Genomic DNA, 27,083 nt, shown 5'->3' on the forward strand with positions numbered 1-27,083 from the left:
TTATCAACTCTTACTGTGATTCCTGCAAGTCTGGTCTCAAAGGGTTGGGGCAAGTCTTTTTCTGTAAAGGGCCAGATGTTAACATGGTTTGTTAGGCTTTACAGACCAGACCCTTTTAAAAATGTAAAACCCATTTTAGCTCACAGGCTGTAGCTGCCAACCCTGGCTCTCCGGGATTATTAATAGAGAACCTTCCTTTCTGGTCAAGAAGCTTTCAGGCGGAGCGGGAGCTATCACAATTGGCTAAATCGCCTGGTTACACTGTCATTAAATCCACCCACCACAAGTGGCCTTATTTTAATGAGATTTTTTTCATTAAATAGGTACATTTCTGAAAACTGAAGAAACTTCCGAATGTCTGTCTGCAGGTGAGGGAAGGTAGGTAGGTAGGCAGGTAGGTAAATCTAGAAATGCCTACCTGAAGAGTCTTCTAAAGCAATAGTGATAAAGGAAAAAAGAGGAGAATATGCCAGAAAAATCGTTTTTAGAAAAGCAGCACAGAATTTCATTCATGCAAGAAACATTTAGAGGAATTTATTGCAAGAAACATTTAGAGGAATTTATTGCGCATCTCTATGTACAGGAATTTTAGAGCTCAGTGACCTTAGGAATCATCTGGTCCAATCTCCTTATTCCATGCATGAGGATTCTGAAGGCCCCCCCCCAAATTTAAAATAACTTGGCTATTTTCATTCAAAATTAAAGGTAACAGGCTTTTTTTGTCCTGCAAACTGAGCACTTATGTATGCTCTTAAGTGTTTGTTGAATGGAACTTATTAATGGAAAGCTACTGTTCTCTTTACCACTTTTAAACCATCTAGTAAGTCTGGTAAAAGCAGTACATGGTAATTTTTAAAACTTATTGAAAATATTTTTTACTGTGTGTAAGTGGGCTAATTAATTAGCATCAGCCATTAGATTACTAAGTCTTACATTCACCTTTAATTCCTCCTTTTCCCTGAAGGCTCCCATCGCCTCCCCTCCTCCCGTCCCTCCTGCGCACAGCTCTTCTCTTTCCACTGCTGCCCCACCCCCCATACTGCTCTCAGCTGCTGTCCTTCCCACTCCATTCCAACACAAGTACCCTTATCCGCATTTCCTTAAAACCAGGCTCAACTCATATCACTGCCTCCTTCCCCCACCCCAAGGCTCTGAACATTTTGAAGGTCCAAGGCTTAGCCTGGTTCCTCAGCCCCAAACTTACTGTCTTTCTCCCCAGTCGTATTTACCATTATTCTGTTTCCTCTGATCCTCCCTTCGAATTGTTCCTGGCCCTTCCTTAAATACTTCACCATGTTCAAGCCCTTGCTAAGGCCTTCCCCTCCGTGAGAAATGCCTTTTCACCCATCAGAAGCTTCAGAAATCCCAGCCCTCCTTAATGCCATATGCTCCCCCCTACCCTGTTTTCCTCTTCATTTTCCCAGCAGTTGGTTCTACTCTCTTGTGGCAGGAAGCAAGTTTGACCTTGTATTAGATTACTCGGGTAGATGACTTAATTCTTCTACTGAAAGCAAGCTACCCATTCTGCAAGTACAAGAAGAGATAGTTCTGGTTACATTAAAACAGCAAATTTATTGCATAATATTGAACTATAGGCACACACATAGAAAATAAACATTTCATATAACTATATCTTTTTTAATCTTGTATTATAAAGACTGAAAAACTACCAATTTAGCAACTGGAATAAGTTTTAAAAACAAAAAGCAAAAAATCTACAATCCTTCAGTGAGGTTTGATGCTGTCTCACGGTTCATAAATACTTCATTTTATATAAATAAGTCTCTTCTCTAGTGACTAGGAATTTAAAATTAGGCTGACATGGATTCTTTGCTCATGTAGAATTTTCTGATCCCATGATGAAGAAGGTTGAGTGTGTCATGATTTCTGAAATACATATATTTGCTTCAAACACAATCCCTCCTGAAATCCCACTGTAAACGCACATTCCAAATGCAATAAACAAAAGTTCCATAATAAAGAATGTCCTTAAGTCTTAGCAGTTAGGGAAGAGGAAAAAAAAAAATCTGAGTAGAAATTCTGCAATTTAAATAGAAAAGGAAAATAGACTGCATGCATCCACCAGGAGGAGAGGAGAGGAAGGGACATTAAGTCAGGTAACAGAGAATGGGATGAAGTGAAGAGAAAAGTAGGAGGGTGGGAGGAGAGATGAAGTGGGAGAGACAGAAAGTGATAGGGAAAAGGATAAGAAATTTATTCTACTTTTCTGGGAGAAAACACGCCTTAGAAGATTAATGCAACCTGCTCCAAAAGCAAAATGATGCCAGAGGGGGAGGGCCTGTTACCTCATCTTGTTGTCAAAAGGGCTTGGCGGGGCCAGCAGACCGAGGTCGGCTCAGCTGCGAAGCTACGCGGCTCTGCACCCCTTTGAGGAGGGCCGGGAATAGGCAGAGCCGTGGGGAGACGGCCAGTCCCTCAAGAACTGTGTTTTTAGGCAAAAGGCAGGTTTATGAAAGGCTCCCATAAATTCGCAAGAGTTCCGCCAAAGTCATGGACCCGGATTCAGCTTGTTGGGCTTGGGAATTTCTGAAGTAATCCTCTCCTTCTTAGTCCTTAGGGTTGGACGGCAACAAGCCAGGAGCATTTCCAAGGCTGCAGAGAAAGGAGATGTTCTGCACGTGCAGGTGAGAAAGGACAGGTCAGTCAAATCATTCTTGCAGAGGAATGAGAAGTTAGGAAGACAAGGAAGCGTCATGAGGAAAGGTCAGGGCTGAGAGAGACATCTGGGGAATGCGAGTTTAAAAATCCACTGCCCTTTTATCCAGCAGAGTACAGCGTAGTCACAAGTGCAAGGAACAATGGAGAACTGCGTTTAGAAACAAAATCGCTTCTCAGACAAGGGCCAGTTTTTCACCCCATCCCTAACTCCTGATTTTTCAAAAAGGTCCCTGCTTACCACCCCAGAAATGCATCAATCGGGTTCAGGATTCAAAAGTTCCAACCCACTTATACAATTAAAAAAAAAAACAGAACTCACTCCCCATGATTTTCTGTATGGGCCTCACTGTGGACGTGGAGGAAGGAAGGGGAATCGGGGGCAAGCTGGGGAGCCTCAGGCCAAGCTGAACCCCTCGTAGTTGTCAAGGGCCTGGGTCAGCCGTGCACACAGGACCTCTTTGCTGCTGTACTTGGGGAGGTCGAGAAGGTTGTAGCAAGTGTGGGCCACGGGCAAGTACTCCTCCCCGCTGGCTGTGGACTGGATGACTATCTGCAGGCTGGCCATGCCGTAGATGGGGATGCGATCGCTGCCTGTCAGGAACACTGCGGAGAAAGAGAACGGGAAACACCAGCTAGGTAAATGGGGAGCGGCTCTCTGCGGCCCAGGGAGGAACAGAAGGGAAGGGGTGACACCCTGTGGCTCATGTGAGAAGTACAACCACTTTCTTGTGCCAATATGTGTCGTATTAATATTAAAAAATGCTCACTTATAAAGCAAGAGATTGCCTTTCAAGCCCTGTGTTCTGGTTTTATATGGATTAAAAAGTCTGTACTTTTCATTGGCTAATTTCAGACCCTAATTATACACTGACAAAGCATCCATCCAATGGAAAGATGCTCAGAAATGCCCCCGAATAAAGAATGGCCTCAGTGAAACGTGTGGCCTCATAAATGTCATGAGCTTTCACAAAATCAAAGGGGAAGGGAAATGCTGACCTAGGAAAAGGACTGACCTCAGAAACCCGGAAGAAAACTGCAGACCATGGGGCCTCAGGGTCTCCCCTCTCCCCTCAAGTATCTGTGATTATACCCCCTTGGCTGGTGAATTTCCATTTGGGATCTGTTTGCTTGCCTTTCCCTGTCTCTCCATTTCTCTTAAACCAGAAGATCTGACACTGACACTATATGAGACATTCCCCTCTTGGGACACACTTGTGACTTGGAGGGAAAAAAAAGACCAGCCCAGCTGTCTCTTCCTGTTTTCCAGCACTAGATAACCTTCTTTGTTGAACTGCTGGAAAATTAACTATCGATACAATGAAATCATTAGTTAAGGAGCACGTTCAGATAACCTGTCACTACCTGAGGCTATGATACATAAACATTCTTGCCAAATCTGGAAAGTTAATAAAAATTTATGGAAGTCCAATGGTCTCTGAACAGAAAAACATCTTCTTTTAAGGAAATCCCCGGACCAAGGGCAAGCGCCTCTTGCTTGTCACAGTCCCACAAGAGCCACTGGCAAATCTCATCCTGTCATCCTGACTGACTCGTATGCCGCTATTTCTCAAGGGCCCATGTAACCGGGCAGAGGGGGAAGCAGGGCTCTTTTTAGGAATTCTTTTGTAAGCTCTCCGCTTCCTCTCATCCTTACTCCATGGGAGCAGGAGAATCTGGGGGTAAACCTTGCATTAATACTAATATATGCTCATTCTTAAAAAGCAAAAGAGACTGCCTTTCAAACTCTGTTTTTCTCATTTTATATTGATAAAAATGTTATGCTATGCAATGGCTAATTTATGACTCTGATTATACAATGACACAAGGATTTCTACTATTTTTAAAAGGGTAATTTGCTCATGTAAACTAGGCTTCATTTTCCTTTGCAAATGTACTACCATTCTCAGACGTCATCCAGCCAGTCACAAAGGACCATTTTTTGTACGATTCCATTTATATGAAACACCCAGAACGGGCGAATCCACAGAGACACAGCAGATTGGTAAGCGGTGGGCGGCTGGGAGGAAACGGGGGAAGGCTGCTAATGGGTACAGTGTTTCTTCTGGGGGTGATGAACGTGTTCTAAAATTAATCGATAGTTTCACAACTCTGAATATACTAAAAACCACGGAACTGTACACCTTGAATTGTAACAGTATGTGTGTGTGAATTAAATCTCAGTAAAGCTGTTATAAATCACATCTCCCCAGTTACATCTGCAGTAGACACAAATATTTTCAAAAGGCTAGAAAGATAAGGGAGGTTAATCCAAACAATTCGATTTCATCAATGTAATACTTAAAGGAATCCCCTTCATATAAAATAACTAGTATTTTTAGAGCAATTAAAAATCACTGAAATGCTTTTCTTCCTTTCATGCAACCCACCCCGTTACACAACAAATAAGGATTAACCACCTCTGCTGCGCCTCAGATATCACTAAGACAAAAAATGTAAATATATTTCCTTACTTGCCCTTTACCATTTAAAAGAGCTGAACTTCACCACGGAGTATACCATCCTATACCAAATGCAAAACTGAAATGTGGACAGATACCACACTGATGTTACTTACAGAGAAACTTCTTCTTCTTTTCCAATGGGAACTCATGAAACGTTTCCCAAAATAGTTTCACAGTGGGATGTGTGGCTGAGTAATCACCCTTGTAGATGGCAGTCTGCCAAAAAAGACAGAAAGAAAAAAATTATCTTCCAGAAGAACATTACAAATGGACATCTGTATACCATTTGCACTGGAGAGTAAGAAATAACCACCGAGATGCAGGAGGCCTCCAAATCCTACGTGACCACAGAATACTTAAGAAAGAGACCCGGGGGGGGGGGGGGAGTTCTCTGGTGGCGCAGTGGTTGGGAGTCCGCCTGCCGATGCAGGGGACACGGGTTCATGCCCCGGTCCAGGAAGATCCCACATGCCGCGGAGCAGCTGGGCCCGTGAGCCATGGCCGCTGGGCCTGCGCGTCCGGAGCCTGTGCTCCGCAACGGGAGAGGCCACGGCAGTGAGAGGCCCGTGTACCGCAAAAAGAAAAAAAAAAAAGAAAAAGAGCGGGTTCTGGGCGCTGTGCCCAGGCCTGTGCTGCTCCCTCAGAGGGGACAGACCGCACCTTTTAGGCTTACCTCCTCCAGGGCCTCCCAGTTGTAGTTGCTGTTCCCCACCATCATGGCCCTCAGTTCCGAAGGCTGGAAGAGCTCAAGCACTTTGCCACCACACACCTTTAGGAAGCCGCTGGAGAAAGCTGTGTACCATTCATGAACTGAGATTTGGAAGACATAATTCACGTAAGCATCCACAAATTCCTGCCTGCCAGGAGACCAAAGAAATAGAATACGTTTAGCCCAGAGTCTTGTAGAATTTATCAAGTTCCCCTTCTAACTGAGGCTGAGGGAGATGAAAAATCTCATCAAATGCTCTCACCAGGAGGCATCCTACAGCATCTTGTAGGTTACCACCCAGCCCTAGGATTCCACCAAGGGGGTCTCCGGTGATCTGGGGGCAGGAGAGGCAAGAAGGAAGGGGAGGGGGCCAGGTGGGTGGAACCATACTGCTGACTTTATTTTACCTGAGGTGTTCCAGTTTTCATCTTGTTTATGGTCCTACATAATTCAGTTAAGGAAAAAGATAAGACTTTTTCTGCTTAAAAGAAAAAGCCTAAGATAATGGTTCTAGACTACTTCCTTTCTCTTCAAAAATGAATAAAGCTAAACCCATCTGACATTTGTATCCTCCCCTACTTTAAAAGGTAATTTCCTAACACCTTACTATAAATCCCTTAATGACCTCTGGAAAGAACTGTCTTAATACAACGGCTCCATCTCACTAAGGAACAGTCAAATGCTAATTACGACAATGGCTTCTGCAAGCCTGACTCAAAGCAAGCTGGCTTCCCGGGCTGCTTACTGTAGATAAGGAGTTGGTTTTCTGGGCAGGTTTCTGCAGGTTCCAGGTCAGAGTTCTGGTTTGTTTTTGTTTTTGTTTTGGCCGTTTGTGATTTTTTACCCATGTTTTAAAAAACTGAAGTGTAGTTAATTTTGAATGTTGTGCTTCAGGTGTACAGCAAAGTGATTCAGTTATATATATACGATATATATATGATATATATATATTCTTTTTCAGATTCTTTTCCATTATAGGTTATTACAAGATATATCAGTAGAATATAGTTCCCTGTGCTGTACAGTAGGTCCTTGTTGTTTATCTATTTTATATATAGTAGTGTGTATATGTTAATCCCAAACTCCTAATTTATCTCTCCCCCCACCATCCCCTTTGGTAACCATAAGTTCGTTTTCTATGCCTGTGAGTCTATTTTTGTTTTATAAATAAGTTCATGTATATCATTTTTTTGGTTAGATTCCACATACAAGTGACATCATATGATATTTGTCTTTCTCTGTCAGAGTTCCCTTTTTATATACGGTCTGGCCATTGTCTGTATGTATATTCCATCTCTGACTAGTGGGAATGTAATCTGTGCACTGAGGCATAAACAGCTGGGAGAAAAAGTTGCCAATATCCGGAAAAGTTGAAAAAGTAAATACCCTTTTACCCAGCTACTCTACTACCAGCTAGTGCCCCAGAGAGACCCCTCACATGAGTGCACAAGAAGACAAGTACAGGGGTGTTCGTTGCAGCATTCTCTTGTAATACAGAAAATTGGGAGAAACAAAACTAAATATCCATTAATATAAGAATAGACAAAGAGACAGTAAAAAGTCATGATGGAAACCATAAAGCACAGCACTTTACGAAATTTTTGTCCAAAGGAATAGAAGAATCTCAAGAACAATGCTGAGTAAAAACCAAGTTTTTGAATATTAAGTACAATATAATAGCACTTATGTAAGTTGTTTCTTTAACACTTCAAACATTATTATCTATAAGAGACAACGGCTCCCACACTTATGGCTTGTGACCCTTGGGCAAGTTATTTAATCTCTCTGTGCCTCACCCTCTTCATCTGTAAAATGGGGAGAATAAGAGTACATAGCTTATGGGACTATTATTAAAATTAAATGAGTTAATACATGTAAAGTTCTTAGAACTGAGGCCGCCTTGTAAATGTTAGTGATTATTACATTGTTTATGGCTATGAGATTTTGTGTATGAGTATGAAATTATGTATAGGACATATATACAAAATGTGTGTATTTAATAAAGGCATTTTGTAAAAAGATCTTTGTCTTAATACACATATTATAAAAATATAAAAACATGAAAGACTATGCATAAAATTCGTAAGAGTTTTGTCTATGTAGGAAAAGAGGGTGAGAGGAGAGAAATAAGATTAAGGGGATGTACAGAAAGAATTTCAATGGCTTCAGTAATTCTTTTTTTAAAAAACCTGAAGCAAATACTATCTGTTTAAACTTTGAGCATAGATACACAGAAGTTTGTCATATTAGTTTAGTGCTTTTGTGTATTTACTTTTTTTTTTCTAAAAATTAAAAAAATCAGACACTTTGAAGACAGATACCTTCCACGTATCCTCTGTAACGTACTACACTTCATAAAACTACAATGTGAACATTTTGGGTTTCCTCCAGGCAGATCTGGTCACCAATAATTAACCAATCTACACCGATAACTAACTGTAGTATAAGCCCTGACAGTTTGGGGTTTCTTGTCCTTTTTTTGTAATGCAAGCGCTCTGGCTGTGCAAGCATCCGCTTCGAAGAAGATAGCTAATGGAGAAGAATAAACACACTACCAGCCACACAGCCAGGCCGCCTCTCCCCGCTGAAGCTCCTTTCAAAGATCTTGGTCGATTCTGATAACTGACCGTGCGGGCCACTTGTTTTTTTTCTCTTCCCACGCATTAAATTCCTACTTTTATGTTTTAAATTTACAAAGAGTGAGCCCGTGAAACCCTAGGGCCCCACTGTCAAACCCCCAAAACAGCAGAACCCCAGACCCTCACTCCCACTCTCTTGCTTTCTCTCCACCACCCTTGACCCAACCTTACTGTGTGGCCCCGGCGTGCCATGTAATTTACAGGTCTTGTAAGTAACATACCTTTATTTTTTTTCCAAAGTGTCCTGCTGGTTATTTCTGAAGGGCGTCTTGCAATCATATCAGAACCACAAGGACTGGTCCAATCACAACACTGGTTATTGACAGGCTGAGACCAGCATAAAACAATAACCAACAGGCAATGTAATATGGTGGATAGTGGGATAGACGGGGGTTCAAGTCCAGGGTCTGCCATGTCCTGAATCTAAGCCTCTCTTTTCTCATCTTTAAAATGGGGTAAATGTTCAGTTTTAAAAATAAAAGCCACCAATGTAAAAAGATTATTGTACATCTTAACTGTAGATGCTGAAAGTTCTCACAGTGCAGACAATATACTGCTTTCCTGAAACCCATTAGACAGAGCCTGCAAACCAAAGCATGTTGCCTGCCATCCGGTTCTATGAGGACCAAGTCATAAGCCACTGCAGTCACTGACCTACGGTGCACACTGAAAGGAATTCAGAATGAAAAACAGGATGAAACATTCTGTGTTTTTTGGTACCTAGACAGTTAAGATGCATATTAGGAAGAATTCCAATGACACCAGATTCTTGCATCCTCCCATACATAAATAAGCACTAAAATCATTAACTTGAGATATCTGAGGGTTTTTTTGTGATTAGCAGTAATCTTACCAAGGTGTATGTTTGACTATATGTATTTCCCAGCCCAAACAATTCACGTATACTGGCTCTTGCCCTACCTCTTCGGAGCAGTTCCTCGGAGCTATTTGAGAGGCTATAGTCCTCAGTAAGGTCCCTGAAGAAACCCCAAATCACAGCTCTCATGTTGTGCACTTTTATTTCAGTCAAGAGTTTTTTTGGCAACCACGAACGGACCCAGAGCAGACTTCTTTCCTTCACCTGAACTCTCCGAGGATCTGGACCTTGGTACCAGCAAGGGCCCTTGTGCCTCCCTGGAGAGTCCAGACGAATCTGGCTGAGTCTCTCCTGGTCTCGGATCTCCTGTCTTGGTTGACAATCCTGAGTTTTTTTCAGTAGTGGGTAAGACTTTTCCTTTGTAAGAGATACTGAGAAAGTGTTCAGTTGTAAGATTCTGAGAAAGTGCCCAGCTGAGAAAGAATGGGAAGATTTTGTTCATTTGAAAGACACTGGGAAGGTTCAGACTGGGTGATTAGGTAGGAGCCTGACCTGATGTGTTTCCTCAAATCATCTACCTTAACAGGATTTGTCAGAATAAAAGTGAAGATACCGTAGGAGAGCTTTCGGCTCCAAAGAGAAGACACACAGCTCCTCCAGGCCGATGACAGCTTTCTCGGGCAACCGAGGCATTTATGGGAGTGGTGGAGGAAGTCCTCACACTGTGCAGCAGGTCCCTAGGGAAAGCCACTCCTTAAAACCTCATTCAGCCAGGGGCGCACATATAAGAATGGGCCATTCAGTGCTCAGGGCCTCCAGAGCATTTTTAGGCTGCCAGTAAGAGAAACCCAGACACGTAAAAGAGCTAAAACGACTCTAGGGTGACACCTAGAAGAATTAAGCTCACAAACCGCACGTCGGCCCACCACAGTTTTCAGTAGTGATTTTATTCTGACAAACCAATTTAAAAATGAGAAATAGAGTCTCTCGAACGCAAGAAAAAGGGGTGTCAGATAACCCCTGACCAACACCCCAGACAGGTTTACATATTATACAGAACTTACACTTGCAAGTACTTACTTACTTAAGAATTAAGGAAATCCTCCCTGAAATGGCCAAGATGGGGCTTTTTTTGGCATTCCCAAACTGGTTTTTGCATAAGCAGTTAGAGAAAGGCAGCTTGATAAAACATCTTGCAAAATTCTGACCCTCGGGGCATGAAGTCCTTCTAGGAGGACCTTGCATTTCTCTCCCTGCATCTTTGAGATATAAATGTCTTACCAGAGCTCTCAAGAACTCTTATCTTACTCTTATCTAGACCATCTTTAATTCCTGGGACTGAGGGAAAAAAGGGAAAAAGAGGCCTTTTAAACCCAAGCGAGTAAACTTAACTTATTCCAACTGTTATTTATAAACTAGTAAGTTTTATATTGTAATACCCGATTCACGACTAAGTTTTACAATGAAGCTATGAGATCTCTGATTACATCTGTCTACATGCCTGTGTGTATGTTATAGATACATGTCTTTACTTCTGAACAGTATTATTGCCAAAATTAATTTGTAAGTGAGCGCTACTTAATTGGCTTAAAGGAAATTAAGCACTTATACACAGTCTCAGAAATATAAAAGAAACTAACCCAAATGAATTTCAGGTTCACATGATCTGGGAAATATTCAGTATTAAATTAATATTTGGTATTAAACTTAGTTTAAGTTTGCTGGTTTAATTAATACAGACTCTTCAGAGTCATCGACATTCAGTATAATACTTTTACTGTACCTAAGTTTGTTAAAAGTCAACTAAGATCTTATTTCTATTACAAAATTTGTCAGCAAGAAAAATAACTTGGTATGATGAAATTTTTATAAGTAAATTAAGTGTAAATGAGATAAGAGTTTTTAGGTGAACCCTTTAGGGATAATTATGTTTTATGGTATGTCTACTTAAAAACAGTTTCTCCAAATATATGGTTACTTGAAACTTTAGAGTTTTGCTAAATTAGGTTAAATGATGGAAGTTTACTGAATATCTAGATCATTCCAAAATAAAATAATATACTGAAACATTAATTACTAAACATAGACTTCCTTTTACAGAGAAAAGAAGATATTCAGGACTATTAATAAATATGTTTGGTGCCACACAGAGAAATTTTCTATAAGAAAGCACATGTTTTTTAGAAATTATAAACAGTATTCATAAGTTTGTCAATCTACAGGATGCTAACATAAAGGAAAGTTTAAAATTGTTTACTTCTTAGTTTTCACTAGAAAGTAAGGTTTTTTAAGAGTTGAGAATTCTAGTTAATATGTGTGATTAAAACTACTAAAATTAATAAGGGAAACATCTTTGTATGCAAGGAAAAAACAAGGTATAAGGAATGAAAATGCATTTTGTTAAGGGAAAAGAAAGTAATTTTGTCCTCAAGAGAGGTTAAAAAGAGGGAAAAGAGAAAAAGGAGCATGGAGGTTCCTTAAAAAAACTAAAAATAGAGTTACCATATGATCCAGCAACCCCACTCCTGGGCATATATCTGGAGAAAACCATAATTCAAAAAGATACATGCATCCCAATGTTCACTGCAGCACTATTTACAATAGCCAGCGGCAACCTAAATGTCCAACGACAGAGGAATGGATAAAGAAGATGGGGTACATATATGCAATGGAATATTACTCAGCCATAAAAAAGAACAAAATAATGCCATTTGCAGCCACATGGATGGACCTAGAGATTGTCATACTGAGTGAAGTAAGTCAGACACAGAAAGAAAACTGTCATATGATGTCGCTTATAAGTGGAATCTATAAAAATGGTACAAATGAACTTATTTACAAACCAGAAATTGAGTCACAGATGTAGAAAACAAACTTACGGTTACCAGGGGTGGAAGGGGGAAGGGATAAATTGGGAGACTGGGATTGACATAAACATACTACTGTATATATCGATAAAATAGATAAATAAGGACCTACTGTATAGCATAGGGAACTCTACTCAATACTCTGTAATGACCTATATGAGAAAAGAATCTAAAAAGGAGTGGATATATGTATAACCGATTCACTTTGCTGTACAGCAGAAACTAACACAACACTGTAAATCAACTATACTCCAATAAAAATTTTTAAAAGAGAGAGAACAAGGAAAAGCATAGGGGAAAAAATCTAAAGGTAAAAAAGGAAGTTATATCAATAGAATGATGTGGAAAAGAAATGCTGAGAAAAGAGTTTTGTGCATGGTCTAGACTGGCTAAGATTAGAATAAACTTAATTGAGTAAATGAATTATAATGTTAACGGTAAGATGGTGAAAAACTAGAATTTGGTTCTCTGTTAAGGAGACGAAGTTTTCTTGGAATATTTATATGATTCTGATAACCAATTGTGAAGTTTTTTTTTTTTTTTTTTTTTTTACTTTTTAAGTACTTGTTGTAACTTTCTATATTTGCCTTTGAAATCTTTTATTGTCACTTTGGCTAAGTGAATAAGTATTGTTTCACAGTGACCTATAATCCTATTTGACCAAGTGTTTTTAAAACTCTTGATAACTTTGACAAACTTCCTCAAATCAAATTCTACATGAAGTTCTTTTGACCTCTAACTATCTTTGGGATGCTTCAGAGGGCCCCTGAAACATCTCAAAGAGAAATATTAAACTAATTAGGCTTATTTGATATGTTAAATTACATGGCTAGCATTATCAAACAAGTAGTGATAAACCTTCTTAGGTTATACTGTATGGGTAAATGTTATTAATATAAATGTTCTAAAAATTATATGAAATTCTAAAATTTACATGTGTCCTGGTATAATGTCATAATTCTAGTTATTTTAATATTGTATTAACTATATTTAATATGGTGGACTTTATAATTTCATTATTTTAATATTTTAATCTTGTATTTAATATCTAAAATTTAATATTGTAATAGTGTATGAAAATAACCAAATTTCTTTGACAAATACATTGTAATCAGGTCTTTAACCGTGCCTTTTTAAGTCTTTTGTCATTTACATACAGTTATTGTTTTACTCTGATGCTTTTACAAAAATGCTTCATCTCCAAGAAGATTCAAAGAAAGGACTTTTTGACAAGCACAGGTTTCTGGTAACTTTCAGATCATACTGCTTAACTGGGTAAGAAATTAAAGAATTCTAATGGAAAACCTGATGGCTTCATAAAACTGTTAACAGAAGATCAAGAATTAATAACATGGGACTGAACGAACTGATGAGGATGATTATAATTTTTATGACTCTTTGAAAAATTTCTGATTCTTTTTAATGTTTTATTTTTCCAGATTTGAGAAAACTTTTGCTCTTTCCTCTTAAGCTAACTATAATTTATAGCAACTTGGTAAATTGTACCTTTGTAAGCAGAGCTGAAACATTTATCTTTTCTCTCTGATTCCTCCAGAATTTGGAAACTCTTAGTATTCTTATTCTCATGGCAATATTATTATTTGCATAAATTCAATAAGCATCTCTTCTCCTTATAACGGGAGACAGAATAGGAGATAACTGGAAACATTGGCTACATTAATGACTTTGGATGAAATGTCATATTCGAGACTATGCAAAAATCAGACATGACCAGACAGCTTTAAAGAACTGAGGTGGACTTTATGGAACCATAAAGCCTCTTGGAAAAACAACCTAGTACTTTGCTTACAGGATTCCCGGAAGCCTTATCAGGTGAATAAGGGAGGCCACTTCCTGGCAGGTGCATGGATCTCAAGGTATTCTGTGGACCTTGAGAGGAACCCACCCAAATCTGTAGGTACTGCAGGCAGAATCTGATGCCAAGTCCTTGGCATGGCTTTTCTGGCCTTGAGAGACCTTTGAAAAGTTCCAGCAAAACCAATTTCAGAGAGCCTTATGTGATCTTAATTTGGCTGTGTGTGGCAGAAATGAAGGTGATTTTAGAGAGAAAAAACTTGTTTCAGTAGGTATTAATTTCTAGTGTTGTTAACTGTCTCTGTGATTTGTATTTACTGCCTGAGACTCAACTTCCTAGACTCCTTGTTACTATGCTGCATTATTGTAAGATTTAATTGAACTATTACAAAGGACATTCTAAATTTGTTTCTGAAGCTTATCACAGTAATCTATCTTTGAATAAAGACAGATGCCCCCTGACCTGCAACCAAAAGATAATATACTGGAAAGACATCATTTAAAGGACTCTCTCCGACCTAGATGAAAGGACCCTTATCAGGTACTCATAATTTGCTCATGCATGGTGAAACGAAAGGGGACTGATTCTTGGATTCATAGTTCCCTCTGAAGAAGGGGCCCTGCACCAGACTGGTCTACAGAGAGGACTGCTGGCCTCAAAATCACCTTAAAACAATGCTCAGAGGAGAAACTACACCCACAGGACAAGAAGACAATATCGGAAGTAGACAGCTATGCTCATATGCGATCCTAATATGCCACACCAGACCCGGATGATCATTTATAGTGTTTTCTCGATGTCTTGGACTTCTGCACGTCAATCAAATGTTTTCTATCATGGCACAATCCTATACAAATTTCAAAAATCAATCTGATAGTTGCGTTTGTGGTCACTTATCTACATCCAGTACTTCAGGTTTACCTTGGTGGACTTCTTATCTCCAAGGCTGTAACTGGATGGCCCTTAGAAAATTTATTTTAGGAGAAAGAAGTTGTAGGGCCACTATTGATATTACTACATGGGAACCCCTCACTTGGCCAATCAAGCATACTTTTTCCGGCCCTGGCCATCGACATGAATTCTCTTTTCAAGTTCCTCAAGCTCCATCAGAGCAATGAGCTAAATTTCAGTCAAAGAACGTAACTTCCCAATTATTAAAAGGGACCCTCCCTCAGGTACAGGACAGATTTATACGGCTAACGCTGGGCTACGGTCATTTAAGTTTAAGGGCCCCCCTAGGCTGGGAACAGTTAAATCATATTAAACATAATCAGCCAGATAACACTAGAAAATGAGGCTGACGCCTTATGAAAAACGCCAACAAACCATTCCCCTTAAAGATAGCAACTGGTATGCAAGAGACTGGGGCAGGCGACCAGGATACTGGGTTGCACCTCATGGAATTCAATAGCTTTGTGGTACCAATTTCTGTCCCTGGCTTCTGCCAGAATGGACAGGCAGATGTATCCTAGGATTCCCTTGGGCTCAAGGCCGTAAGTGTTCCAATTTAGATATGACTCCAGCAAATCTACAATGTATACAAGGCTGACAGATCGAGAGATCCTGTATCTCACTGGTATGGCCATTTAACAGCTACTTCTGTGGCTTCAGTAGGACTGGAAGATGTAATCACCCACATCAAAGCCTTGACAAAATTCACCCAGTAGGCCTTGAACGATAGTCATCAGGCTATGAGCCTACTGAATTCTGAGATCTCTATGATGAGAAAAAGCAGTATTACAAAACACATGGCCCTTGATATCTTTACAACATCTCAAAGAGGCAGGCACCTAGGCCACAATTCAAACTGAATGCTGCATTTCATGCCAGATGAATTCTCTAAAGTTACACACTTAATGACTCACATGAAGAATCTGATTTCTGCCTTAAGTGATCCACTTCCTTGTCTCGGTGATCTTTTGGTTCTGGTTTGGTTCTGGAAGCTCATGCTCAGATCTCTACTTATGATCTTATTAATGTTACTAGCTATATTACTTACACCCCGTATAAGATTGTGGTTTCTGGCATTACCCAATGTGTAACAAGGTCTTGGGCAAAACTAACGATGGCTCAACATCTTGAGGCAATTCATCACATATATAGCCCTATACAAATTTAACCGTAATGGTGCATATCTAGATATGGGAAAAGGAACAAGGGAAAATATTTCCTATATCTTAATAGACTGGTAAGACAAATGATCCAGAGAATTTTTAAGTTATTAACAGGGCCTAATCCAGAAATAGCACATTGAGTGGCCTGTCAATGACATCCTCGCCTGACCTAGGAATGAGCCTTCTTAGTGCTGTGGGACAAACTGGTCACGAAATGCCTCCCAAAACTTGGTTAAACTTACGATCAAAAGGGAGGGAGTTGTAAAACAAAGAATGCTGCCTGCCATCCAGTTCTACAAGGATCAAGTTGTCTGCCACTGCAGTCACTGACCTACGGTAAACACTGAAAGGAATTCAGGACAAAAAACAAAATGAAGCATTCTGTGTTTTGAATATATGGGCCCCTAGATAGTTCAGATACATATCTAAGGAAGAATTTCAATGACCCCAGATTCTTGCACCTTCCCATATAGAGATGAGCAATTTTTTGTGTAATTAGCAGGAATCTTTTACCAAGATGTACGCTTGACTACATGTATCTCCCAGCCAGAAAACTCATATATCCTGGCTCCTCCCCTACTTCTTTACAGCAATTTCTCAGAGTTATCTGAGGAACTGTCTCCAGGGCTAGCATCCTCAGTAAGGTCCCTGAATAAAACTGAAACTCACAGCTCTCACGTAGTGCATTTTTGAATGCTCTCAACAGTCAATAACATTTTTCTGGTACAACTGCCTAAGAAAAGCACCATCAGCATGAATTTTTCTACTATAGCCTGTGATGGTTAATTCTGTGTCAATCTCGCTAGGCTATGGTGCCCAGCTGTTTGGTCAAACCTCACTCGAGATGTTGCTGGGAAGGAGTTTTTTAGGTGTGATTAACTTTTAAATCAGTAGACACTGAGTAAAGCAGATTAGTCTTCCTAATGTGGGTGGCCTCACCCAGTCAGTTGAAAGCTTTGAAAGACTAAAGTCCTCCAAAGAAGGAAGTTGGCCTCCGGACTGCCTTCGGACTCAAGACGGCAACATCAACTCCTGCCAGAATTTTCAGCCTGCCATCCTGCTCTGAAGACTTCTGACTGGCCAGCCCCACAGCTGCACACACAGATTCCTTAAAATCAATCTTCCTCGTGTGTGCGTGTGTGTGTTACTGGTTCTGTTTGTCTGGAGAACCCTAAGACACATTTAGGTACTAGGAAGGGGGGTACTACAGTAGCAAATACCTAAAAATGTAAAAGTGACTTTGGAATTGGGTAATAGGTAGAGGCTGGAAGGGTCCTGAGGCAGTGACAGAAAAAGCTTAAATTGCCTTGAAGAGACTGTTAATAGAAATACGGACATGAAAGGAGATTCCAAAGAGGGCTCAGAAAGAAAAGAGAGATGTAGAGAAAGCTTCTGCTACCTTAGAAAATACATATATTAAATCAAACAGAATAATGCTAGGAATATGGCTATTAAAGCACTCTGGTGAAGTCCCAGATGGAGATGAGGAACACATTATTTTTTGGAAATCTGAAAATGGCGATCTTGTTATAACGTGGCAGAGAACTTGGCCAAGTTTTGTTCTAGTGTTTTATAGAAAGTAGGACATCTAAGTGATAAACCTAGTTATTTAGTAGAGGAGATTTCTGAGCCAAGTATTTAAGGTGTGGTCTGGTTTCTTCTTATAGTAAGATGCAAGAGGAAAGAGATAAACTGAAGAAGGAATTGTTAAGCAAAAAAGAACTAGAGAGGAGACCTTCATGATGGTGGAGGAGTAAGACGCGGAGATCACCTTCCTCCCCACAGATACACCAGAAAGACATCTACACGTGGAACAACTCCTACAGAACACCTACTGAACGCTGGCAGAAGACCTCAGACCTCCCAAAAGGCAAGAAACCCCCCACGTACCTGGGTAGGGCGAAAGAAAAAAGAAAAAACAGAGACAAAAGAATAGGGACGGGACCTGAACCAGTGGGAGGGAGCTGTGAAGGAGGAAAGGTTTCCACACACCAGGAGCCCCTTCGCGGGCGGGGACTGAGGGTGGCAAAGGGGGGAGCTTCAGAGCCACGGAGAAGAGCGCAGCTACAGGGGTGTGGAGGGCAAAGCAGAGAGATTCCCGCATAGAGGATCGGTGCCGACCGGCACTCACCAGCCCGAGAGGCTTGTCTGCTCCCCCGCCGGGGCGGGCGGGGCTGGGAGCTGAGGCTCGGGCTTCGGTCTGAGGGCAGGGAGAGGACTGGGGTTGGCGGCGTGAACACAGCCTGAAAGGGCTAGTGCGCCACGGCTGGCTGGGAGGGAGTCCGGGAAAAAGTCTGGACCTGCCGAAGGGGCAAGAGACTTTTTCTTGCCTCTTTGTTTCCTGGTGCGCGAGGAGAGGGGATTCAGACCGCCACCTAAAGGAGCTCCAGAGACGGGCGCGAGCCGCGGCTAAAAGCGCGGACCCCAGGGACAGGCATGAGACGCTAAGGCTGCTGCTGCCGCCGCCAAGAAGCCTGTGTGCGAGCACAGGTCACTCTCCACACCCCCCTTCCAGGGAGCCTGTGCAGCCCGCCACTGCCAGGGTCCCGGGATCCAGGAACAGCTTCCCCGGGAGAACGCACGGCGCGCCTCAGGCTGGTGCAACGTCACGCCGGCCTCTGCCACCGCAAGCTCGCCCCGCAACCGTACCCCTCCCTCCCCCCAGCCTGAGTGAGCCAGAGCCCCCGAATCAGCTGCTCATTTAACCCCGTCCTGTCTGAGCGAAGAACAGATGCCCTCCCGTGACCTACGCAGAGGCGGGGCCAAATACAGAGCTGAGCCCCTGGGAGCTGTGCGAACAAAGAAGAGAAAGGGAAATCTCTCCCAGCAGCCTCAGGAGCAGCGGATTAAATCTCCACAATCAACGTGATGTACCCTGCATCGGTGGAATACCTGAATAGACAACCAATACTCCCAAAACTGAGGAAGTGGATGTTGGGAGCAAATGTAGACTTGGGGTTTGCTTTATGCATCTAACTTGTTTCTGGTTTGATGTTTATCTTAGCTTAGTCTTTACAGTTTATTATCATTGGTAGATTTGTTTATTGATTTGGTTGCTCTCTTCCTTTTTTATCTATATATTTTTTTTCCTTTTTCTTTTTGTGAGTGTGTATGTGTTCGCTTCTATGTGTGATTTTGTCTGTATAGCTTTGCTTTTACCATTTATCCGAGTGTTCTGTCTGTATTTTTTTTTTTTTGTATAGTTTTTAGGGCTCCTTATCATTGGTGGATTTGTTTTTAGGTTTGGTAGCACTCCTTTCTTTCTTTTTTTTATTACTTTTTTATTTTTAATAATTTTTTAAATTTTTTAATTTTTTTCTTTCTTTCTTTCTTTTTTTTCTCCCTTTGGTTCTGAGCCATGTGGCTGACAGGGTCTTGGTGCTCTGGGCAGGTGTCAGGCCTGAGCCTCTGAGGTGGGAGAGCTGAGTTCAGGACATTGGTCCACCAGAGACCTCCCAGAGATCTCCATCTCTACACTAAGACCCAGCTCCACTCAATGACCAGCAAGCTCCAGTGCTGGACACCCTACGCCAAACAACTAGCAAGACAGGAACACAACCCCACCCATTAGCAAAGAGGCTGCCTAAAATCATAATAAGGTCACAGACCCCCCAAAACACACCACCGGACACAGACCTGCCCACCAGAAAGACAAGATACAGCCTCATCCACCAGAACACAGGCACTAATCCCCTCCACCAGGAAGCCTACACAACCCACTCAACCAACCTTAGCCACTGGGCGCAGACCCCAAAAACAATGGGAACTACGAACCTGCAGCCAGCGAAAAGGAGACCCCAAACACAGTAAGATAAGCAAAATGAGAAGACAGAGAAACACACAGCAGATGAAGGAGCAAGGTAAAAACCCACCAGACCTAACAAATGAAGAGGAAATAGGCAGTCTACCTGAAAAAGAATGCAGAGTAATGACAGTAAATATGATCCAAAACCTTGGAAACAGAATGAAGAAAATACAAGAAACGTTTAACAAAGACCTACAAGAACTAAAGAGCAAACAAACAATGATGAACAACAAAATAAGTGAAATTGAAAATTCCCTAGAAGGAATCAATAGCAGAATAACTGAGGCAGAAGAACAGATAAGTGACCTGGAAGATAAAATAGTGGAAGTAACTACCGCAGAGCAGAATAAAGAAAAAAGAATGAAAAGAATTGAGGCCAGTCTCAGAGACCACTGGTTCAACATTAAACGTACCAACACTTGAATTACAGGGTTCCCAGAAGAAGAAGAGAAAAAGAAAGGGACTGAGAAAATATTTGAAGAGATTATAGTGGAAAACTTCCCTAATATGGGAAAGGAAATAGTCAATCAAGTCCAGGAAGTGCAGAGAGTCCTATAAAGGATAAATCCAAGGAGAAACACCCCAAGACATATATTAATCAAATGATCAAAAACTAAATACAAAGAAAAAATACTAAAAGCAGCAAGGGGAAAACAACAAATAACATACAAGGGAATCCCCATAAGGTTAACAGCTGATCTTTCAGCAGAAACTGCAAACCAGAATGGTGTGGCAGGACATATTTAAAGTGATGAAAGGGAAAAAACCTACAACCAAGATTACACAGCAAGGATCTCATTCAGGTTCAACAGAGAAATTAAAAGCTTTACAGACAAGCAAAAGCTAAGAGAATTCAGCACCACCAAACCAGCTCTACAACAAATGCTAAACGAACTTCTCTATGCAGGAAACACAAGTGAAGGAAAAGACCTACAGTAACAAACCCAAAACAATTAAGAAAATGGTAACAGGAACATACATATCAATAACTACCTTAAATGTAAATGGATTAAATGGTCCAACCAAAAGACACAGACTGGCTGAATGGATACAAAAACAAGACCCCCCCCAAAAAAAACAAAAAAAAACAAGACCCATACATATGCTGTCTACAAGAGACCCACTTCAGACATAGGGACACATACAGGCTGAAAGTGAGGGGATGGAAAAAGATATTCCATGTATATGGAAATCAAAAGAAAGCTGGAGTAGCAATTCTCATAATAGACAAAACAGACTTTAAAGACTATTACAAGAGACAAAGGAGACTATATAATGATCAAGGGATCAATCCAAGAAGAAGATATAACAATTTTAAATATTTATGCACCCAACAAAGGAACACCTCAATAAATAAGGCAAATGCTAACAGCCATAATAGGGGAAATTGGCAGTAACACAGTCATAGTAGGGGACTTTAACACCCCACTTTCACCAATGGACAGATCATCCAAAATGAAAAGAAAAAAGGAAACACAAGCTTTAAATGACACATTAAACAAGATGGACTTAATTGATATTTACAGTACATTCCATCCAAAAACAATAGAATACAATTTCTTCTCAAGTACTCACAAAACATTCTCCAGGATAGATCATATCTTAGGTCACATATCAAGCCTTGGTAAACTTAACAAAACTGAAATCATATCAAGTATCTTTTCCGACCACAATGCTATGAGACTAGATATCAGTTACAGTAAAAAAATCTGTAAAAAAAAATACAAACACATGGGAGCTAAACAATACACTACTCAAAATCAAGAGATCACTGAAGAAATCAAAGAGGAAATCAAAAAATATCTAGAAACAAATGACAATGAAAACACGACAACCCAAAACCTATGGAATGCAGGAAAAGCAGTTCTAAGAGGGAAGTTTATAGCAATACAATCCTTCCTCAAGAAACAAGAAACATCTGATATAAACAACGTAACCTTACACCTAAAGCAATTAGAGAAAGAAGAACAAAAAAACCCCAAAGTTAGCAGAAGGAAAGAAATCATAAAGATCAGATCAGAAATACATGAAAAACAAATGAAGGAAACAATAGCAATGATCAATAAAACTAATACCTGGTTCCTTGAGAAAATAAAGAAAATTGATAAACCATTAGCCAGACTCATCAAGAAAAAAAGGGAAAAGACTCAAATCAATAGAATTAGAAATGAAAAAGGAAAAGTAACAACTGACACTGCAGAAATACAAAGGATCATGAGAGATTACTACAGCCAACTCTATGCCAATAAAATGGACAACCTGGAAGAAATGGACAAATTCTTAGAAAAGCACAACATTCCAAGACTGAACCAGGAATAGAAAATATAAACAGGCCAATCACAAGCACTGAAATTGAGACTGTGATTAAAAATCTTCCAACAAACAAAAGCCCAGAATCAGATGGCTTCACAGGCGAATTCTACCAAACATTTAGAGGAGAGCTAACACCTATCCTTCTCAAACTCTTCCAAAATATAGCAAAGGGAGGAACACTCCCAAACTCATTCTATGAGGCCACCATCACCCTGATACCAAAACCAGACAAAGAAGTCACAAAAAAGGAGAACTACAGGCCAATATCACTGATGAACATAGATGTAAAAATCCTCAACAAAATACTAGCAAACAGAATCCAACAGCACATTAAAAGGATCATACACCATGATCAAGTGGGGTCTATCCCAGGAATGCAAGGATTCTTCAGTATACGCAAATCAATCAATGTGATACACCGTATTAACAAAAAGAATGAGAAAAATCATATGATCATCTCAATAGATGCAGAAAAATTTTCGACAAAATTCAACACCCATTTATGTTGAAAACCCTCCAGAAAGTAGGCATAGAGGGAACTAACCTCAACATAATAAAGGCCATATATGACAAACCCACAGTCAACATAGTTCTCAATGGTGAAAAACTGAAACCATTTCCACTACAATCAGGAACAAGAGAAGGTTGCCCATTCTCACTGCTATTATTCAACATAGTTTTGGAAGTTTTAGCCACAGCAATCAGAGAAGAAAAAGAAAGAAAAGGAATCCAAATTGGAAAAGAAGAAATAAAGCTGTCACTGTTTGCAGATGACATGATACTATACATAAAGAATCCTAAAGATGCTACCAGAAAACTACTAGAGATAATCAATGAATTTGGTAAAGTAGCAGGATACAAAATTAATGCACAGAAATCTCTGGCATTCCTATACACTAATGATGAAAAATCTGAAAGAGAAATTATGGAAACACTCCCATTTACCACTGCAACAAAAAGAATAAAATACCTAGGAATAAACCTATCTAAGGAGACAAAAGACCTGTATGCAGAAAACTATGACACTGATAAAAGAAATTAAAGATGATACAAACAGATGGAGAGATATACCATGTTCTTGGATTGGAAGAATCAACATTGTGAGAATGACTATACTACCCAACGCAATCTACAGATTCAATGCAATCCCTATCAAACTACCAAGGGCATTTTTCACAGAACTAGAACAAAAAATTTCACAGTTTGTATGGAAACACAAAAGACCCTGAATAGCCAAAGCAATCTTGAGAATGAAAAATGGAGCTGGAGGAATCAGGCTCCCTGACTTCAGACTATATGACAAAGGTACAGTAATCAAGACAGTATGGTACTGGCACAAAAACAGAAATATAGATCAATGGAACAGGATAGAAAGCCCAGAGATAAACCCATGCACATATGGTCACCTTATCATTGATAAAGGAGGCAAGAATATACAGTGGAGAAAAGACAGCCTCTTCAAAAAGTAGTGCTGGGAAAACTGGACAGCTACATGTAAAAGAAAGAAATTAGAACACTCCCTAACACTATACACAAAAATAAACTCCAAATGGATTAAAGACGTAAATGTAAGGCCAGACACTATAAAACTGTTAGAGGAGAACATAGGCAGAACACTCTATGACATCCATCACAGCAAGATCCTTTTTGACCCACCTCCTAGAGAAATGGAAATAAACAAATGGGACCTAATGAAATTTAAGAGGTTTTGCACAGCAAAGGAAACCATAAACAAGACAAAAAGACAGCCCTCAGTGTGGGAGAAAATATCTGCAAATGAAGCAACTGACAAAGGATTAATCTCCAAAATATAAAAGCAGCTCATGCAGCTCAATGTCAAAAAACAAACAACCCAATCCAAAAATGGGCATAAGACCTAAACAGACATTTCTCCAAAGAAGATATACAGATTGCCAACAAACACGTGAAAGGATGCTCAACATCACTAATCATTAGAAAAATGCAATTCAAAACTACAATGAGGTACCACCTCACACCAGTCAGAATGGCCATCATCCAAAAATCTACAAACAATAAATGCTGGAGAGGGTGTGGGGAAAAGGGAACCCTCTTGCACTGTTGGTGGGAATGTAAATGGATACAGCCACTATGGAGAACAGTATGGAGGTTCCTTAAAAAACTAAAAATAGAACTACCATACCACCCAGAGTAATACCACTATTGGGCATATACCCTGAGAAAACCATAATTCAAAAAAAGTCATGTACCACAATGTTCACTGCAGCTCTATTTACAATACCCAGGACATGGAAGCAACCTAAGTGTCGAAGAATGGATAAAGAAGATGTGGCACATATATACAATGGAATATTACTCAGCCATAAAAAAGAAACGAAAGTGAGTTATTTGTAGTGAGGTGGATGGACCTAGAGTCTGTCATACAGAGTGAAGTAAGTCAGAAAGAGAAAAACAAATATGGTATGCTAACACATATATATGGAATCCAAAAAAAAAAAAATGGTTCTCATGAACCTACGGGCAGGACAGGAATAAAGATGCAGACGTAGAGAATGGACTTGAGGACACGGGGAGGGGGAAGGGTAAGCTGGGATGAAGTGAAAGAGTAGCACTGACATATATACACTACCAAATGTAAAACAGATAGCTAGTGGGAAGCAGCCGCATAGCACAGGGAGACCAGCTCGATGCTTTGTGACCACCTAGAGGGGTGGGATAGGGAGGGTGAGAGGGAGACGCAAGAGGGAGGAGATATGGGGATATATGTATACGTATAGCTGATTCACTTTGTTATAAAGCGGAAACTAACACACCATTGTAAAGCAATTATACTCCAATAAAGGTGTTAAACAAAAAACAGACATAGGGAGAGTCAAAAAAAAAAAAAAAGAACTAGAACTTGAAGGTTTGGAAAATTCTCAGACTATCCATATGTCATGGTCTGGAAAAAATCCAAGGGTGTGGCTGAACAATGGTTTGCTGAAGAGATCAGGCATGTGACTCATGGATCAATCATCTCAGCAGAAGCCAGGGACAGAGATGTGGCTCTCCAGGAAAGATCTGTGGAGGACCCTCTGGTCTGATGGCTTGGACCCCCATGAATTGCCTGGGCGGCCAACAAGGTTTATGAGAATTTTATACCAGCACTGCCAGCTTGCACTGAAGGGGCAAAGATGGTAAAAAATGAAGAAAGGCTGTCAGGATTCCACAGGTGTGAAATGAGTCAGTAGAGCTAACTGGCTGTGAACAAGTGTTATCTTTCAAGAAAAGGGAAGAATGACCCCAACGGCAGATAAGAGTCCAGTAGGGCTATCACTACCACCATGGGCATAGGTCCAGGAACAAGGCCGGCACTTCCATGGCTCCAGAAGCCAGGACTACTATCCCAGTGGGCCAGAGGACAGAGCACAGACCCAAAGAGGATTGTTCTCCAAGTCTTAAAATCTAATGAGTAGGGGACGTCCCTGGTGATCCAATGGTTAAGAATCTGCATTCCAATGCAGGGGACGCAGGTTCAACCCCTGCTCAGGGAACTAAGATCCCACATGCTGCGGGGTAACTAAGATCCCACCTGCTGCGGGGCAACAAAGCCTGCGTGCTCTAGAGCCCATGTGCCGCAGCTACTGAGCCCGCACACTCTGCAGCCTGCGCGCCACAACTAGAGAGAAGCCCGCACGCCGCAACAAAAGATCCCACGTGCCGACGCAGCCAAATAAATAATAAGTAAATATTTTAAAAATATCTAATAAACAGAATGGGAGAAAATATTTGCAAACGAAGTGACTGACAAAGGATTAATCTCCAAAATACATAAACAGCTCATGCAGCTCAATATCAAAAAAAACCCCAAACAGCCCAATCCAGAAATGGGTGGAAGATCTAAACAGACACTTCTCCAAAGAAGAGATACAGATGCACATGAAGATGCTCTTCACTACTTATCAGAGAAATGCAAATCAAAACTACAACGAGGTGTCACCTCACACCAGTCAGAATGGCCAGCACCAAAAAATCTACAAACAAGAAATGCTGGAGAGGGTGTGGAGAAAAGAGAATCCTCCCACACTGTTCGTGGGAATGTAAATCGGTACAGCCACTATGTTCCTTAAAACACTAAAAATAGAGCTACCATATGATCCAGCAATCCTACTCCTGGGCATATATCCAGAGAAAACCGTAATTCAAAAAGATACACATACCCCAATGTTCACTGCAGCACTATTTACAACAGCCGGGACATGGAAGGAACCTAAATGTCCATCAACAGAGGAATGGATAAAGCAGATGTGGTACATATATACAATGGAATATTACTCAGCCATAAAAAGAATGAAATAATGCCATTTGCAGCAACATGGGTGGACCTAGAGATCGTCATACTGAATGAAGTCAGTCAGAGAAAGACAAATATCATATGATACCACTTATACGTGGAATCTAAAAAAATGGTACAAATTAACTTATTTACAAAACAGAAATAGAGTTACAGATGTAGAAAACAAACTTATGATTACCGGGGGGAAGCTGGGGAATAAATTGGGAGACTGGGATTGACATAAACACACTACTGTATGTAAAATAGATAACTAATAAGAACCTACTGTATAGCACAGGGAACTTTACTCAATACTTTGTAATGACCTATATGGGAAAAGAATCTGAAGAAGAGTGGATGTGTATGTATATGTATAACTGATTCACTTCGCTGTACAGCAGAAACTACACAACACTGTAAATCAACTGTACACCAATAAAATTATTTTTAAAAATCGAATGACAGAATGGCCATTATCAAAAAAGCTAAAAACAAAAAATGCTGGAAAGGGTGTGGTGAAAAAGGAACCCTCCTACACTCTTGGTGGGAATGTAAACTGATACAACCA

At 40.4% G+C, this 27,083-nt stretch overlaps 1 protein-coding gene across 8 annotated transcripts in view; it reads right to left on the bottom strand.

Annotated features, from left to right (window-relative positions):
* Positions 1-1,087: 1,087 nt before the first annotated feature.
* Positions 1,088-27,083, bottom strand: part of HERC3 (HECT and RLD domain containing E3 ubiquitin protein ligase 3) — a 139,367-nt gene continuing 113,371 nt past the window's right edge. For 7 of the 8 annotated variants that reach the window (XM_079920396.1, XM_079920394.1, XM_079920395.1 and 4 more), the window contains 3 exons: positions 5,815-5,998; positions 5,255-5,357; positions 1,088-3,282 (listed from right to left, as the gene is read on the bottom strand). In XM_079920396.1, coding sequence (XP_079776522.1) covers positions 3,074-3,282; positions 5,255-5,357; positions 5,815-5,998 — 496 coding nt within the window. In that variant the 3' untranslated portion in view covers positions 1,088-3,073. The remainder of the gene's footprint in view (positions 3,283-5,254; positions 5,358-5,814; positions 5,999-27,083) is intronic. The other variant, XR_013828185.1, reaches the window with a different exon arrangement.

Source organism: Stenella coeruleoalba, assembly GCF_951394435.1.
Source record: "Stenella coeruleoalba genome assembly, chromosome: 4".
Taxonomy (NCBI): domain Eukaryota; kingdom Metazoa; phylum Chordata; class Mammalia; order Artiodactyla; family Delphinidae; genus Stenella; species Stenella coeruleoalba.